The sequence below is a fragment of the Zeus faber genome (assembly GCF_960531495.2).
Source record: "Zeus faber genome assembly, chromosome: 16".
Taxonomy (NCBI): Eukaryota; Metazoa; Chordata; class Actinopteri; order Zeiformes; family Zeidae; genus Zeus; species Zeus faber.
Genome location: NC_137202.1, coordinates 6,595,179 through 6,613,370, shown reverse-complemented (window position 1 = coordinate 6,613,370; position 18,192 = coordinate 6,595,179). Strand labels below are relative to the sequence as shown.

The 18,192-nt window shown below is 43.4% G+C and overlaps 1 protein-coding gene across 1 annotated transcript in view; it reads right to left on the bottom strand.

Annotated features, from left to right (window-relative positions):
• Positions 1-11,100: 11,100 nt before the first annotated feature.
• Positions 11,101-18,192, bottom strand: part of sema4ga (sema domain, immunoglobulin domain (Ig), transmembrane domain (TM) and short cytoplasmic domain, (semaphorin) 4Ga) — a gene marked incomplete at both ends in the record, with an annotated part of 31,060 nt that continues 23,968 nt past the window's right edge. Inside the window, 6 exons of the mRNA XM_080017028.1 lie at positions 11,101-12,146; positions 12,681-12,742; positions 14,324-14,478; positions 14,688-14,803; positions 15,891-16,113; positions 17,487-17,631. Of these exons, the coding sequence (XP_079873154.1) occupies positions 11,101-12,146; positions 12,681-12,742; positions 14,324-14,478; positions 14,688-14,803; positions 15,891-16,113; positions 17,487-17,631 (1,747 nt within the window). The remainder of the gene's footprint in view (positions 12,147-12,680; positions 12,743-14,323; positions 14,479-14,687; positions 14,804-15,890; positions 16,114-17,486; positions 17,632-18,192) is intronic.

Sequence of the window (18,192 nt, the reverse complement as noted above, 5' to 3'; positions counted from 1 at the left end):
GATCAGAGCATCTCCAAAACGACAGGTTTTGTGGGGTGCAGTGGTATGCAGTTGTTAGTACCTACCAAAAGTGGTCCAAGGAAGGACAACCTGTGAATCTGCAACAGGGTCATGGGCACCAAAGGCTCATTGATGCACATGGGGAGCGATGTCTAGCTTGTCTGGTTCGATCCCACAGAAGAGCTACTGTAGTACAAATTGACGAAAAAGTTAATGCTGCTATGATAGAAAGGTGTCAGAACACACGGTGCATCACAGCTTGCTGTGTATGGGGCTGTGTAGATGAGACCGGTCAGACTGCCCATGCTGACTCCTGTTAACCACCGAATCACGTTTTCTTCTACATCATGTGGATGGCTGGGGTTAGGGCCTGATTCAATCGAGCATCTGTGGGATGTGCTGGAACAACAAACCGGATCCATGGTGGCCCCACTTGCAACTTACAGGAGTTAAAGGATCTACTGCTAATGTCTTGGTGCCAGATACACAGGACACCTTCAGAGCTCTTGTGGAGTCCATGCCTCGATGGGTTTGAACTGTTTTGGCGGCATGAGGGGAAAGCTTCACAATATTAGTGGTGGTTTTAATGTGTGTGTGTGTGTGTGTGTGTGTGTGTGTGTGTGTGTGTGTGTGTGTATATATATATTAAAATAAATAAATCAATAAATAAATAATATATATATATATGGGGAGGGGGAGCTACATAATATTAGTGGTTATTTGTGGTGGTTTTAATGTTGTGGCTGACTGGTGTATAGACTTGTATATATGTATATATATATATATATATATATATATATATATATATATATATATATAGAGAGAGAGAGAGAGAGAGAGAGAGAGAGAGTATATACTGTAAATGCAAATTCCCTTTAGATAGTGTTCAAATGGCTTGCCTGTGTATAAAAATAATTCCAGATGCTCTATAAAACAGGTTTCCACTGTCCTCAAGTGGTATTATGATAGAAGTGCATTTCACTATAGTAAGGGATTAAAAACAAATGAACTATATCGAACAGTAGATGGCGCTATATGTGTGGGAAATAAGTGTGGGAGATGGAGATGGAGGGTTTAGTGTTACATGTTGTTTTTGTTGGCTGACCCACACACACACACACACACACACACACACACACACACATACATAAACTGTCTTTATCATTGTTATCATTAATATTTATTACTCACCTACCTCATTAGATATGCTGATTGCAATGTTACACCCATTGTAAATAATGTACATTATAGATGTAAACTTTTTTTTTCTCGTTCTTTTACCATTTAGTGTACATTCTGTACGAAAACTAACAAGTGACTGACAACTGGAGTCAAATTCGTTGTATGTTTGGAAGCATTACTCGGCCTATACAACCTGATTCTGACCCCGACAGGTATCAATCCTTCAGGTGACGGTGCACATGTTGAGGAACACACATGTTGCTGACCCCCTCAGTCCTGTCAGTCATGAAAGGTTGCAGCCTCTGGACTCGGGCGTTCAGGCGTTGTTTACACACTGTCAATTTCCAGGAACAAAGGTCATCTGTCAGCTGCTCTGTCTGCTGTCAGCTGACACTGACTGAAGCTGTTAAATCTCCATAGTGAGGCGACACCTGTGTTTGCCTTGAAATTACCTTGTTAAGTCTAATGAGGGAAAAACACACGCAGACGTCCCTCAGGAAGTTTCAACATTATCCACGACTAAGTTTCAAGTGAAACTGTGAGACGCTATCAAAATACCTATCTGTATGTGCGTGTGTGTGTGACTGTGTGTGTGTGTTGTGACGTGTCTGGCTTGTCACCAGGGGACAGTTCCTTTGGGTGTGCCCCTGCAGGCTCTGGGTGATGGAATGCTTATTTCCATTCTGTTTTGTTTTTTTACTTTATTTATTTTCCCTCACCCTATTGCACTGTGACAGGGCCCAAGGACATTGGATTGCAGGGCGCAAGGAGATTAATTTCCTAATCTAATTTTGTGGGCTGATGGACAGCGTGTATAAAACCCATCCTGTAGTGTGACAGTAATGTATTCCCCATCCCTACAGAGGACAAGCTCCAGATCCGGGTACTGTCAGCATGAGGTTTGCATGTTCTATCTGTGTGGGATTTCTCTGTCAGACGTACAGGTTGGACTAATTGGAGACCCTCCATACGTGTGTGTGTTTGTGCGTGTGTGCGCATGTGTGCGCATGTGTGTGTGTGCCGTGTGTGCCGTGTGTGTGTGTGTGTGGGTGTGTGTGTGTGTGTGCACGTGTGTGTGTGTGTGTGTGTGTGTGTGTGTGTGTGTGTGTGTGTGTGTGCTAGTGTTACCTAGCATTGCACAGAAGTCTCACTCTGGTACCTCTGGATTTTTATATGTACAGAATCCTGCAGAAAATAATTGTATTATTCATTTTTATTGTAATTTTTTTAAAGATATACATGAATTTAAATTGTATTGAATTGCACTATAATTAATTTGATTATTGAAAAATACATACTATATTATAGTGTGTATGTGTGTGTGTGTGTGTGTATATATATATATATATATATATATATATATATATATATCATACCCTAACCCTAATCATAATATCATAATTATGTATACTATGGCTGAGCAAAATTGAACAAAAATCATATAAAATATGTATCTATTTTTTATGTCAATATTGATAATTTGAAGATGTGTTGCGGTGCTTTCATAAGATATTTAAAACAAGAAATATTTGAGAAACAATCATTAGTGATGTGGATGTTATAAGTTTGCAAGTTAGGATTAGTTATAAGCGATATTATAAAATAATAATAATTATAAAATAATTATAAATTATTTTATATATTTTTATATAATTATTTTTAATTATATTTTATAATTATAAAATATTTTTTTTTACATTTCGATTTTTATCTCTTTCTTGACTTGCACTGTTTTTTTGCTGCTGTGATACCTGAATTTCCCTCTGGGGATTAATGAAGTCTTATCTTATCCTATCTGACAATGAAGCAGGAAGAGGAGGCATTGAGTGGAACAGTTTATGAGAGCAACTGTAAAGCAGCCTTAAAGGCAGCATTTACCAGCCAGCCCTACTTCATACTGTGGATCAGGTCCTTCATCTGTGAACCGTATCATAGCCCTCCATTATTGAATTGTGATTTTCCATGTCAGGGTTCCTGCTTTATCTAGAGTGCAGCCGTCGCCGCCGCCGCCACGTGCCTGCCGTGTTGTCAGCCGTGTGTCAGTCGGGCGGAGATGGACAAATTAGTGATTGATGGAACAACGCGGCGCTGTGTGGCTCCTCAAACGCGCGTGGCCTTGCTGGCGTCAAACCGGTTTTTGGAGAGGAGAGAAAGAAGCCGCCTGTTTGCGTGCAACAGTGTTTGTTTGTTTTGGTGGTTGAAGTGGAGGAGGAGGAGGAGGAGGAGGAGGAGGAGGAGGCAGTGCGCAATGTGACACATTTCCTTTCGTCTGGGGCCACAGTCCAATAACAACAACTCCAATGACTCCCTTTTGTTTGACGACAAAGTGGGAAAAAAAATCCCTGCCATGGCAGTGGGTGCCGAGTGTGGATTCCAAGACCATTCACTTTCTAATTGGAATAAAAGTCTCATCTTGGAGGTTGATGTGTAAGTTTGAGAGATTTCAGTGCATCCTAAACTGAGACATTGACCTTTGAACCCAGACCAGAGGTAAACTTTGAAGCCCTATGCAATTAAAAGAGCTTCCAAAATAAGGTTAACTGTTTTGGACAGCTCTGGACCTTTTAGAGGGGTTATAGTGTCAATGGGGGGCGCCATTTAAAATGGCCTACCATATAATTCACGGCTTTGCAAATTACATTTCTGAATTTCAGTAAATTCTGACAATAAAGGTATATTCGGCAACCAAATTAACCTCAACACATGCATGTCGTTTTTCACCCATACTTTCTATTCCTTTTTAGGTTTGGAATAATATAACTACTTTACCCATGAGGCCATTGCATCAAGATGCACAACAAAATGGTTCAGAATTGTAGTTTTTGTAGTTCTTAGGGTAAGAGTTTGAAATGTTCCCTGCTTGCAGCAACATGAGTCACAGAAGTCGTGAGTGAGCACAGTATTATTCAGGAATATAACCATACTCATAACAGGACGAGGACTGTCGTTATCAGCTTTCATCAATATAAAATTATTATATTGTAAAAAAGTAGAATGCCATCACAGCTTTAAGGCTGAATGTATGGGGATCTTGTTTTCATGTGACGGTGCATCAGTTATGTGTATTAGGGCGGATGTTTGTGCTTGCTGTTTATCGAGTGCTCTCCAAGGAGCGAGGGCGCGGCTGCATTTCCAGACTGGGAGTCTGGCTAAGAATTTAAGGAACAAATTAGTTATCAAGAGGGGGAGAAGAGATAGAGATGGATAACAGAAAGAGATAGAGATGCATCGGTATCGAGAGCGAGTTAGACGGACAGAAAGGCAGGCAGACAGACAGACAGACAGATAGATAGAGATAGATCAATAGATAGACAGACAGACAGACAGATATATAGATGGATAGACAGACAGACAGATAGATAGATAGATGGAAGGACAGACAGACAGACAGATACATAGACAGACAGACAGACAGAGAGATAGATAGATAAGTATGAATGTGCAATACACCTAAGAATTAGCTGAAAGAGATAAATAAACAATAAAGAATGAACTAAAGGTTAAGCAGAAGACTACAAGAATATACAATATATATATATACAGAATATACAATAAACCAAATAATTCATGATAAACAGTAAAGAAAAAGAAAAACCCAAAAAACAAAGACAAACAAACAAAACAACCCTTAACAATAAGAGTAATAAGAGTGTGGAAATGCCCCTGTCACTCAGGAGGCTGAACAGGACGTACCTGTCGACCCTGATTTGGAATGAAAGAGCGGTGACATCAGGGCGGGGACGGTGCGTTTCTCAGACGGTGCCTTGTCTGCAGCGGGGAGCTCCAGTCAGTCCACGTCTCCCAGACGGGGTGCCGGAGCCTATCATCCACTTGGCTGGCCTCTTCGCCGCTTGTCGTGCTGCTTGTAACCTATAAAATCAAACCAGCTCCTGTCTGAGCTCTGGATGTTGCCCTCTCACCCGGTGAGCCTGAAAAAAGGTCAGGTGGTTCATGGAAAACATGCAGCTGATAACAAACCAAAGCTCCCTACCGGCATTTTTGGGGACCAACCACAGAGCTGTGGCTGGTTTTTGACCCAAAATGACATCAACTGAGATAGTGTTCACCTCTTCCTGCTCCTTCTCAGAATTCTTTTTTCTTTTTTGTGAAATATTTGCAGAACTTATTTATTTCATTTTTTTTCTTCCCCTTTCATGGTTATTTCCTGTTTTCTGAAACATCGCCAATAAAAGGATCAATCAGTCTCTCAGATAAATTATGACTTTTCAAGACAAGATCAGTCCTATGAACATGAGAAAATATACTGATTTCACGGTCAGCACATCAAGGATAGTTTCACTATTTTTCAACACAGGCCTTATGTTGTTGGTTCCCATCATTTAAAACACTTCACAGTGCCATTGGGGAAAACGTTTACACCGTAAAAAAAACCCCCAAAAAACCTGAGTCTTATTTTTGAAAACAGGGAGGCTCACATTATACTCACATGTCTATTTTATTTTTTTCTAGTTTTACTGTTGTAAGACTGAGCATATTGTGAGTTTCCTGTTTTCATTTTCATTTCATTAAACATGGTTTCTTTCCTCAGGGCTTTAAATATTTTTCCTCATTGAATTGCATGGAAGCACAGTGAGAAGCTGCAGCAGAGTGGTACGTTTTTCAAAAGTAAAGCGTTCAGTGAGGTTGTTGCCGTGGACAGTTATACATGATGGGAACTGACAACGTTTCAATATGGCCTGGGTTGAAAAATGATATGGATTGGAATACCAGCGCCGTGGATGCGTCCTGGATGTCACCTTGTATCGGATGAACGATAAATCCTGTTTGTTTTTTCCGATATCACAACACGGGGCCCTGTGAAACACTTTCACAAGAGCAGCATACGTCTCCCTCTTCCCTATTCTGTTCTTTTGTTCTCCTCCCTATTTTGCATGCGGACCAATTAATCGGTCCTTCCGCAGTAGGATCCAAAGCACAAACGCCAGTGTTTGCAGGCCACCCGGTGATGTGCAAAACAATTCGACTCACTCTCACCTTGAAAGGAGAGATAATTAAAAGAAATGAAATGAGAAGCATCGATTTTAAAACCCTCCCGGTGGAAAAACAAACAACCATACGCTAATACCCGCCAATGATGAACAGGGGTTCATCCAAAAGTTTAACAGTAAAGTTTTATTCAAAATTCAAGTCAATTCAAAGTTGAAATGTCCTTAACCAACTGCTTTCGCTCTTGGTCGGTTTAAATAAAACACACACATCTGCGTTGTACAAAAGCCCGACGCGTCATGCATATAGAGATGGAAATTAATACGATGACAGTGTGGCCGGAACTAATTGAGCCGAGGCGGAAAGACCCGGCCCGGCTCAATTAAGGGCTGCTGCGCGGCGTGCCGCAGGTGAGCCGCTTTGTGTTAGTTCCACGATCAGTGCGTGAACAGGAGCTTCTTCTGTGCTGGTGCGATCCCTGCATGCTTTGTTTTGGCTACCATGCTTCTACAGTGTGTAGGAATCCTAACCCTCATTCACAAAAGGTGCTCGGAATTCCATTTAAAACGACATTTACCTCCAAAAACACAAATATACAAAATTACAAAAACCACCAAATATTATTATTATTATTATTTTTTCTCGCTTTTCTTCATAGAACGGGGTCTTTTTCACGCGTTGCAAATGTCACATTGTTCAGTAAGTGTTAAAATATGCCTTAATTTATTATATCTTTTGTTTAGGCAGAAAACAAGGTCATTCAGTTTGGTCCTGGTATGTGTCTCTGAACAAACAAACAATATCAAATAAAATACACGTTGCTCCTGTATCGTCAGTAAACATCAAACAGTGATTTATTCCAGTTGTGGGGGGACAGTGTTCCAGGAGAGACTCTTCCACACGGTTCCTCCATGAGATCCTCCGTCCAACAGCCATGTTTCACTCAATTTCATTCCTCATTAGGGAAAACGGCTTTACAGTCCATCTCGCATTCCTGTGTACGCTGGTAAATCACGTTGGACAGGCAGAAGATAAAAGCCCGTTCCAAAAGAGGGAAAGTGCCTTCAAAAGGAAAGAAAAGGGTGTATACATGAGTCTGCGGCCACACTACTGCAACACGCAAGCACCCTTACAAAGAAATACTTTAGAAATCCTATAGGATTCCATACAGTAGAAAGATTCTATAGAACATTAAAGGAAGAAATAGCTTGAAAAAAAGTAAATACTTATTATTGTGTCTCAAGTGTCTATTATTAAAACTATATATTATTCTATAGGGTTTGCATGATGTTTTGGAACATTTCCTATTGGAAACCAATTGGATTTTCATTAGGATTTCCTTTATCATCCATAGTATCCCTAAAGGAATACCTATAGGAAATGTCCCAAAATATCAGAAATCCTCAATAGGATTTTTCAATAAAATCTATTGGAAAAAATGCTACATGCAAATCCTGGGACCCACTGGAATTGTCCCAAAATATCATTGAAATCCCACAGAAATCCTATAGGATTTTCTATAGGATCCCATAGGAATTCCTACAGGAAATCCTATGGGATCCTAGAGGAATAATATAATATCAAATATCAAAGGAAATCCTACAGAAAATCTCATCAGATTTATATAAGAACTCATGTAGGATCCTCTAGGGATCCCCAGGTTGTTTTGTGAGTGCAGCCTCAACACTAACGTTGGACCCGACGCCCCGGAGCTCCCGTGGGCTGGGCTTTCCTCTAGACCACGCGAGAGCCTTTGAGAGATTGGCAACTTCTCTTTTACGTGCCCTTGCGGAGGTCCTTAATACATAATAAATGCCTCCGCCTGATGGCATGCTTTGAGACAGGGTGAAAGGGCTTTAATGGAGAATTTTAATGTTGTTTGCCGTGTTGCGCGGCACCTCCCTCTGCTTTTCATGCGTTTGATTAGTGCCACGGCCTTGCAACGACGTTCTCCTGACATCTCGCCTTTGTGATTCGTTACCCCGGCACCGAATATCCTCCCTGCCCTTTTTAGACTCCATCAAATATGTGTGTGTGTGTGTGTGTGTGTGTGTGTGTGTGTGTGTGTGTGTGTGTGTGTGTGTGTGTGTGTGTGTGTGTGTGTGGGTGTGCACATGTGTGTGCGAGACAGGAGCTATCTGCATAGATCGCCCGTGTTTGGTGTGGATCTGTACTCCGTGGATAAAAATCCATACTAACTTACCATCCAGAGACTCGGAGTCGAGCAATATAATTGGAGCATTGCCAGCGGCACATCTCTTTTAAGAGATAACAGGGAATCTATCCGTCTATTTCTCCCTCGCTCGCTCCCTCTCTTTCCATAGGGATGGATAAGGTCAGACTCATCTTATAAATAAGGTGTAATGTAACCCTCTGGCATGAGAACGTGGAGGAGAATAACAGGTCCACGGAAGAACCGTGAGCTGGCGAACAAGAGAAATAACAATAACAATGATAAGGTGGGGATGAGAGGAAGGATGTGAGTGGCGGTGCGAAAACGCAGGTGAACAAACAAAGCATGAAAAACTATAACGGAGAGAAAAAGGATGAAGCGACCGGCGAAAGAGAGAAGACAAGACGATAACGGTGAGATAGGAAAAGGTGTCTCTGTGGCGGTGGCTCTGATTTAAAACAAAATCTGAATGTAAAACAGTTGTTGTTTTATTGTTTTTAATATTATACCAAACACTATACTCTTAAGGGACCTTCATGCAGGACGCGGTGCGCAGTGCGTTGCACTCTAAACTCTACCGGTGTGTGATGTTGCGCCGAGCACGTGCCGTGATGTGATCGCCGCGGGGCCAATGGAAGCAGGAGGTGAAGCAAACAGGAAGGATCTGTGCAACATGGAGGAGAGACTGATTTTTAGCGGTGCCCGAATTTCCCGAGCTCTACAACCCGTCCTTACGGGTGTATCGGCACCCTAGAAGGAAATCCCCGCGTAGAAACAGGTTTCCTACTCAGCGGGCAGACCAGCTGTGTGTTTGAATGCGGTGGAGATTGACCATGATCTCCAATGAATATTACCTACAAGATGTGATACCTACATGATATGTCTGAAGACATATATGATATTGTAATATAATATATAAATATAATTACACCATAATTACAATTTTCATTCCAATCGATCATTTATTTTCGCAGAGACCCCAAAGTGTGCATGCGTGCACACACCGCGTCCTGTGTGCAAGCCCCTTCACTACTTGGTCCATTTCTTTAAGTGCTCGCTTGGCATTACGCCCTATAACCCTGGCAATCAGTAGTGTAAATAAAAAAAAACTCTGCTTACCTTGGACGCTTGAGAGTTTTGTTATTCTGCGTAATGGGCTGATGGAGGTGGATTCCAGTATTGGGGGGATGAATCACGGTCAACACAGGGGGTTTCGGTTCCTCCAATGTAGCTCCACAAGGCGCATGGCTGCGCTATAGCTCTCCATATTAGGAAACATGCACTCCAGACATTGCTCTCCCTCCTTTTTGACACGGTGCAATGTTATTAGATTCCCTCCTGTGCCTTGTTTCGTGGACGGGTCACCTCCTGTGGCTTGTTTTGCCGTTACTCATCTCTTTCTGAAAAGCACTTCAAAACCTGTTTTGCTGTGCCACCATGTCTTTAATAATTTTGTGTTTCTTCAACGCCGTCTTCAATTTAGAATGTTATGTTGGTTGGTTATTGTGGTTAGAGAGTTGACATTAATATAAAAAGGAAAAAGGAAAAAAAAGGAAAAATCTGCCTCAATTCCTCCCTCTACAATGTCTGTTTCCCTTTTATATCAATAACGTTTAAATAAAATATGTTGATGAGAACATGCATGAGAACATCTGTGCTTTGGCAAATAGAAAAAAAAAAGTTTGGCTGACTGTCCTTTGTTGCCTGTGTCCACGTGGGACACAGGCACCGTGTGGACCGGGCCTCCAGGATGCCGGGATCTGAGGCCTGACTTTTGGATCCTCCGTATGGGGGCTGTTAGCGAGACACTGAGCGTAGCGTTAGTCCCGGCAGGCGACCACGTCAAGCTCAGCTCACAAGCCCAGCTACATCAGCCGATAGCAGCTGATCTCGAGCCAGCCCACATCAGCTGATGGATCAGGTGATTCCCATCTATGCATCCAATTGGAAAATCTCGTACAGGGCACCTTATTTAAACTGCTTTAGCCTGCCTACCTTTTGCTGCACACTCTGCAAGCTGCTTGCAACCTGCCTTCATCCCAGCTCCTCCTCTTCATGCCAAGTCTGACTAATGAATGCAATTTCTGTTGTCATTGATGCCTGCTCTGTTCTGTACCCTAGGAGGGTCTTTGCTGCTGCTCTTCCTGCCTTAGGCTTTCCACATTATGCTCGTTGAAGAGCAGGGAGGTCCCAGAACAGATTGTAAACGCCGGCAAATATATCTTACTGCAAATTGAAATAAACGTTTTCTTTGACTAAGCGGTCCTGACTGAATTAGCGGTATTCGGCTGCTCTGCCCAGCACCGCTGACCTGAGGTCGATAATACTTCATTTCTGCAACCTGCTCCTCTCTCCTCTTCTCTGTGACCTCTTTCGGGAAGCGGGTCGGGACGTGCTCCTCGCAATATAAGCGACGGAAATTAAAAACATCCGTCTTTTAAGTCCAAAACAGTGATGGGGCGTAACTTCTCATCGCTGAAGTCCAAGTTTTCAGCAATGACGATATCACATTACAGGCACTTAATTCCTTCCAACCAAAGGTGGGAACGAGACACTTCGTCCATGTCTGAGGTCTTCATGGGTCCAAAAAATTCGGACCCGTCTCAAGATCCAATTAGAACGTGACGTTTTTTCGAATTATCTTTTTTTTTTTTTTTTCAAATCCGCATCCCTTCCAACAGGTCGTCTTGGATCCACTCAGGTACTACACATAATAAAAAACACAGACCCGAGGAATTATAGCCGACCATCACCCAACAGGCCACAGATAGACCCATGAAGACCTCAGGTCCACGTTCCTACACGGAGCTCTCGTCCGGCCGCGGCAGCAGCAGCTGGGTGTGTTTCCTCTTCTCCAGGATGTGGTTCAGCTCCTCGGTGAAGGAGTGGGAGTGCGGGGTGGTGCTGTCCGTGTCGCTCTGCCGCAGCAGCACGTAGCTGTTCCCCTGCATCCTCCTGAGGACGCTGGGGAGCGTGGCCGACAGGCCGCTGGGGAAGTCGCACTCGGGAGAGGGAAACTGCGAGATGGGAGGGAGGGGGAGGGGAGGCGCCGGGGGCGGACGTCCCCCCTCCTTAAATGACGAGCGTCCCTCCCCGGGGACAATCTGGATGAAGCCCCCGTCGTGACTCTCGCAGTGGTGGTGTTTGGCGGCGGCGCTGTAAACGCCGTTGCCGTTGCCGTTGCAGTTTCCGTTGCAGTGGCTGGAGATGGTCTTGAGCTCCATGTTGGGGGAGCTACGATGCTTCTTCCTGTTCCTGGTTTGCCGCTTTCTGTCCGGGTAGGCCGCCATGGCGGCGCGCAGCGAGTATTTCCCCCTGCTGCCCAGCCGCAGGCAGAAACCCACGTAGACGAGGACCACGGTGAGGACCACGCACAGGCCCCCCAGGATGGTGATGAGCGACAGGTACATGGCCTCCATGTTCCTCTGGGAGAGCAGCTCGGGACGGGGGAGCAGTGGGGCCGGCGGGGGTGGCAGGGGCCTCTCGGAAGAGGTGGGGTCGGTGGGCGGGGTGCGTTCGGTGGTTTGGAGACTGTCGGGGTCCGTGGGCGGCTCGACGGGCTGGGGGGCGCGGGGCTGGCGGCGGACGGACACGGAGTAGGTGACCAGGGACACGCGGATGTTGTTCTCGAGGGCGTGGCAGGTGTAGCGGCCGCTCTGCTCGGGCCGCGCCTCAATGATGAGCAGCCCGTCGGTCCCGGTTCGGAAGCCGGAGCTGAGGCCATAGCCCTGTAGCTCCCGGCCGTCCAGCGTCCACAGCGGGGTCGCCAGGTTGGAGCTGAGCTCGCACTGGAGCAGCACGTCGTCCCCAGCCATCACAGAGCGGCTCCGCTGCACAGCGCGCTCTGAAACCATGGCAACGTGGACACACGAGACGAGCGCATGAGGATATAAAGTACGCTTTGGAACTTGGAAATCTGGGCTCCTATTCATCATTCTCAATATTAATGAAGGATGTATGAAATTACAGTCTAAACGTCAGATGTTATTGTACCCCACTTTATAGCGATTATAATGCATCACCCAAGGAGAGAAATATGGAGACAAATGACGTGTAATTTAATCGTACCCAAAATTTGAAAAAGTGTGAAAATCTCTGCCTGCCTTGAATTTCAAACAGAAAACCCTCCAGAGACGGAGACGATGTCATAAAGAGGCCAGGGAAGAAAGGCTTTTGCCTGAGCATGCATAATCAACTCTCAAAGATTCCACCGTGCATCTGATGACAAGTGTGTATCTTTCGAGCAGTTTGTAACCGTCTCTATTTTTAATACATCTTTCATCCTTCATTTTGTAAAAAAAAGAAAACAACAGCCACAACAACAAAGCAGGGGGGCTTATTTTAGCTTTAACTGGGATCAGATGGGTTTTCATCGTACCATCTCCGGCGGTGGCCTCGCACCCTGCGCTGCCGTTCCGGATGTCTTGGATCAGACCCAACCTGCAGACGGAAAACAGTAAAATGAGATCAGCGCATCTCCGAAGGAACTACAACAACCTGTTACAGACCTGTAAAAATAAGGCTACAAATATATGCCAAAACCGCATTACCCATTCTATTCCCCATTACCGCATTACCCATTATATGTTGTGTGTTACAAATATAACTTGCACATTTGGAGTATGGGGAAACGCAATTTTGATCCTCTGTGTAATTACGTGTTGCATGGTACGATTGACAATAAAGTACACTTTGAACTTTGAACCTTGAACTGAACTTTGAACTATTCTATTACATTGTATTGTGTAGTATAACCTCATTCATCAATACATACACCACTATTGTCCTGTCACGGACAATCAAGCAGTCATAGCTATTTGACAAGAAACAATAGACATTATTTTTAATTTATATCATGCAACCGTTGTTTAGAAACTGATCGACTCAGTTGCCGGGTAAGGAAAAGAAAACAGGTTTGGTTAAGGTTAGGAATGAAGTTCAGATAAACGTGGAGCCAAATAACTTGTCCATATACGATTTAATCTCTCATTTATTCTAAATCTCCTCACATTCAGAAAGTAAGTGTCTACAGGAAAAGCATTTTCACTGCAGACGAATCAGGATATTAAAATTGCTGTTTGTCGCTATAGAAGTGCCACTACATGATGCAACAGTGAGAGTTGATGCTGTGCCAGGGCGATTGGAAGAATACCTTAGGGTCGTCGACCCAAGAATACACACACAAGCCCACAGAAAAACACACGCCCACATAAAAACACGGGCACACACACATACACACACACACACACACACACACACACACACACACACACACACACACACACACACACACACACACACACACACACACAGACAAACTGAAAGTGCTTTACATAGTAGAAGTAGAATAGAATAGAAGGCAATAATAATAATAACAATAATAATAATAATAAAAATAATAATAATAATGATAATGATAATAACCTAATATATATATATATATCATTTTTATATAATATATAATATACATATAAATATATATTTTAATACATATATAATATATAATACATAATATAATATATATTATATATAAGATTTGTATGAGACAAATAAACCTCTTCATACACAACATGCAATTCAATGTGCTTTATATAAATAGAAGGCAATAATAATAATAATAATAATAATAATAATAATAATAAATTACAAAAATAAAATAAAATAATAATAATAATGAAGAAAATAATAATAATAATGAAGAAAATAATAATAATAATGAAGAAAAAATTCAAGCTAAATAAACTTAATAGAAATAAGTTATTATGAGTAGCATTTAAGGACCATGATCATTCCTCAGCGAATGATTGTCAATAATTGTTTTTCTCTTTAATTAATGGTCGCAAATATTTAGTCTTCAAATAAAGCACTTTGTGACTTGGCTTTTCAAAGGTGCTCTATAAATTCATAGCTAGCTATTTATTTGTATCACTATTATGATCATCATTACTGTTATTAGTATTACCTACACACATAGAGACAACCTGCACACAAATAGCCACAGACGTGGGCGTACGCACGGACCTGTCTTCCTGTGACATGATGAGCACACACTGGGATCTGTTCCAGCCACAGTAGGGATCCCTGGCGAAGACGCAGTCGTAGCAGGACACATATCGGTGGCAGGCGGCGAGGGGCAGCTGGACCAGGCCCGACAGAGAGCCCACGTACACGCTCATCTGGGTAGGTAAACATCGGAAAAGAGGTTACTCCCAATGGCTTTCTTCTTGTGTACGTTTAGCTGCATATGTGTGTGTGTATGTGTGTGTGTATGTGAATGTGTGTGTGTGTGTGTGTGTGTGTGTGTGTGTGTGTGTGTGTGTGTGTGTGTGTGTGTGTGTGTGCACGCGCTTGTGTGTGGGCGTGTTTTGCCCGACAAATCTGCTACCTGTGCGGCGGAAATAATGAGGCTGCTGATGGGCTGCGGCTCTTCAAACAGTTGCAGCTCCTCGGTGATGTGGAGCTGACCCTCGACTTCCACAGCCTTGTGGAGCCAGCCCTCATCTGCGTCACAGGATTTATACAAATTACCTCGAGTTTAAACCATATTTATTCATATTCATCTGGAGAGAGAGAGAGAAAGAGAGAGAGAGAGAAAGAGAGAGAGAGACCAGTAGTGGAGCAATTTTGGCATTTAATGGAAGACAAGAAAGTTCACTCCAGACCCACGAGGTTAGTAATTACAGTTGAAAATACTGGACAAATAGCGATGTTTATCCGTGTATGTAAACAAAATCAGTAATGATTCACAATGAAGATGAAACTTTTTCACATCGAGGACCCTCAATTTGATACGCATTAGGCCAGGACCCCATTTGATCTTGATATATATCTCAAATACCATACCTGTCTATATTATAGTTCGGGAGATGACAGTGTATGTTCAAAACAGCTTACTGTATGTACAACTTATTGTACATTCTCTCATAGTGGTAACATCTTGTAAATGAATAATTGTGAAGTTTAACCATTAATCATTATTTAATTAAAGACCCTCTTGAAGTACACCCTGATGGTCCCCGGACCCCTCGTTGAGAACCACATGACTAAATTACACCTAATTACAGTATACAGTAGTACAGACAAGCACACAGGCACACACACACACACACACACACACACACACATCATGTCATTGCACTTTGACCTGAAGCTAATTCTATGTTGGAAATCCAATATGTGGCAGTAAAGCGTTTTCCGACTGTGAAACTGTTGTGGTCCAAAACAAAGAATGTGCATAACAAAGATGTGTGTGTTCCCACAACTGCAAGTGAAGCCCAGAAACAACACTATCTGCTTAAAAAAAGAACCCTAAATATATAAATAAATAATTTCTCAATGTTTAAGTCATCAATCAACAGCAGAACAAAAGATGGCTTGACTGGAGATAAAGACAAAACATGGTGAAAAGAGTTGTAGCCTGCAACTGTTCAATAGTGTCCCTTATCAGGGGACACACACACACACACACACACACACACACACACACACACACACACACACACACACACACACACACACACACACACACACACACACACACACACACACACACACACACACACACACACACACACACACACACACACACCTGTCCCTATGAACAGCACATGGTACAGGTGACCATCCAGGCCCTGGACCACGTGCACGGCCATGTGGGTGTAGTCTGTGGTCCTCCTGAACAGGAGGGGGCGTCTGTCCAGGGGTTGGACCTGCTTGGACATCAGGGGGTGTCGTCGGACAAAGTGCAGCACGTCGTCGGGCAGCGAGGTGGACGAGTTGATGCCCCGGGATCGCAGCTCGTCCGTTATACACTGGGAACAGAGGGATGCACAGAGGATGAGAGGAGGGGCGGAGGAAGAAATTATCAGAAAAGAAAGGGAAACAGGGGGTCTGCAGGTATCACACAGTTCAATTTAATACCTTTATAAGGCCTTTTAAGACTCGTGTTTGGAAAATCATATCATTGTCTCAACTTTTGCAGATAAGTGAATAAATAATAAATCTAACCATTACTTTTTACCTTAAAGGAATTATTTGGTTTTCTCTTTTCTTTTTAACAAGTAAATAAAGTCTTTTTCACATTAAAATTAAAATAATAAATAATAAAGTTCATTAAAATTACATTTAAATACATAATACTAAATAAACAAACAAATATTAAATTAATAAATAAAAATTAAAAACAAATAAAAAAGTATTAAATAAAGTAAATCATTAAAAGTCATAAAGTGACTAAAATAAATATATGGATTGATGAAATCAAATACATCAAAATGTGTTGTGTTGAAATTCTGACCTCAAGACTATGTAACCACTCCTAAGGCCTGAATAAAATAAAAAAAATAAAACAATATATGAATACAAGACATTTTTCAACTACTGTAAGACCTGCAGACACCCTGAGAATAGCAGTCGGAGCCTGGGAGGAAACTAAGGAATATTGAAGAAAATGCAGCAATTGTGGAAAGATGACTTTGGAGGAAAATGTGATTTTGACTCCGCAGAGAGTCTGCGAGCTCAGCCGCCAGTCCGTATGTGCGTGTGTGTGTGTGTGTGTGTGTGTGTATGTGTGTGTGTGAGTGTGTGTGCGTGCGTGCGTGCGTGTGTGTGTGTGTACACCGATGCACGGGGGACTTAGCTGTCTCTTCACCTGACCAGGGGAACAAGTTTCCCCTTCTGCCTCTTTTGTCCCTTTCAAACGACTTTCCCCAACTCCTCTAAGAGGCTTTCACACTCACCCGGCTAAAACCTTTTGACCATCGCTCTCCCTCCCCATTTCACAGCTAACTACAAAGTTTGAATTAAAGTTTTCCCGTTAAGCCCTATGAAGTGTTGAAACCGACACTGCGGGAGAAGGAACAATGTGAGCGGCACTGGACGACCACGTTAAGCCATTGTTGCCGAGCCGCGGCACTAATCGCCAAGGAAATGGAATTCAGCAACATAAGCCGGTTGTGTTTGCAGGCCCGTTCCATGAAGCCTCAACTCCATGCTCCTTATCTCTCTCTCTCCCTCCCAGAGAGGCTCTCTATCCGATCCAATCAATCTTATCTCCGCCTGGTGGGAGATTTGGCCTCTTTGAATACTGAGATCTAGAAGGAGAGGTTTCAACTTTAAAGGCATGTGTTTCTGTATATGTGTGTGTGTGTGTGTGTGTGTGTGTCTGTCTGTCTCTTTCTCTCACCGTTCCGGGTCGCGGGTCGGGGATCTTCCCGGTGTACTCGTTCCACTTGGAGCTGGAATCCGGGTTTTCCATGTAGGGGCCTTGGAAGGCGTCCTGCACGTCGGACAGGGAGAACCGACACACCGCCGACGCCTTGACGTTCTTCCTGGAACCCGCAGCACAACCACACACAAACACACACACACATGCGCACGCCCGCACGTACACACACACACACACACACACACACACACACACACACACACCCAAAGTGAGGAAGGCCAGAGCGCCTGCCATTCGCAATAACAGCGGTAAATCCAACGGGTTGCCATAGGGACGGCTGCAGAAGTACACTAGATCATCGGTTCAGCTTGTTTTGAAAACAGGAAAAAGACACAAAGGAGGGAAGGAAGAAAAGTGCAAAAGGAGGAGTGTGGAGGAGTGGCGGAGTGCCGACAGAGACAAACGCACAAGGCTAATCGCGAGACATCCATCCCCGAGGAGTGTAGGAGGCAGAGAGTGGTACACAGAATGATGAATGTGGAGGCAGGGCGGAGAGGACAGGAGAGGAAGAGAGAGGGAGAGAGAGAGAGAGAGAGAGAGAGAGATAGAGAAAGGGAGGGGGAGAGAGAGAGGGAGGCACTTTGACCACCATCTGTGATCATATCGACACCATATGCCACATGTGGAAGCTGAACGCTCGCCTGGCCAACCCGTTAGATAAACT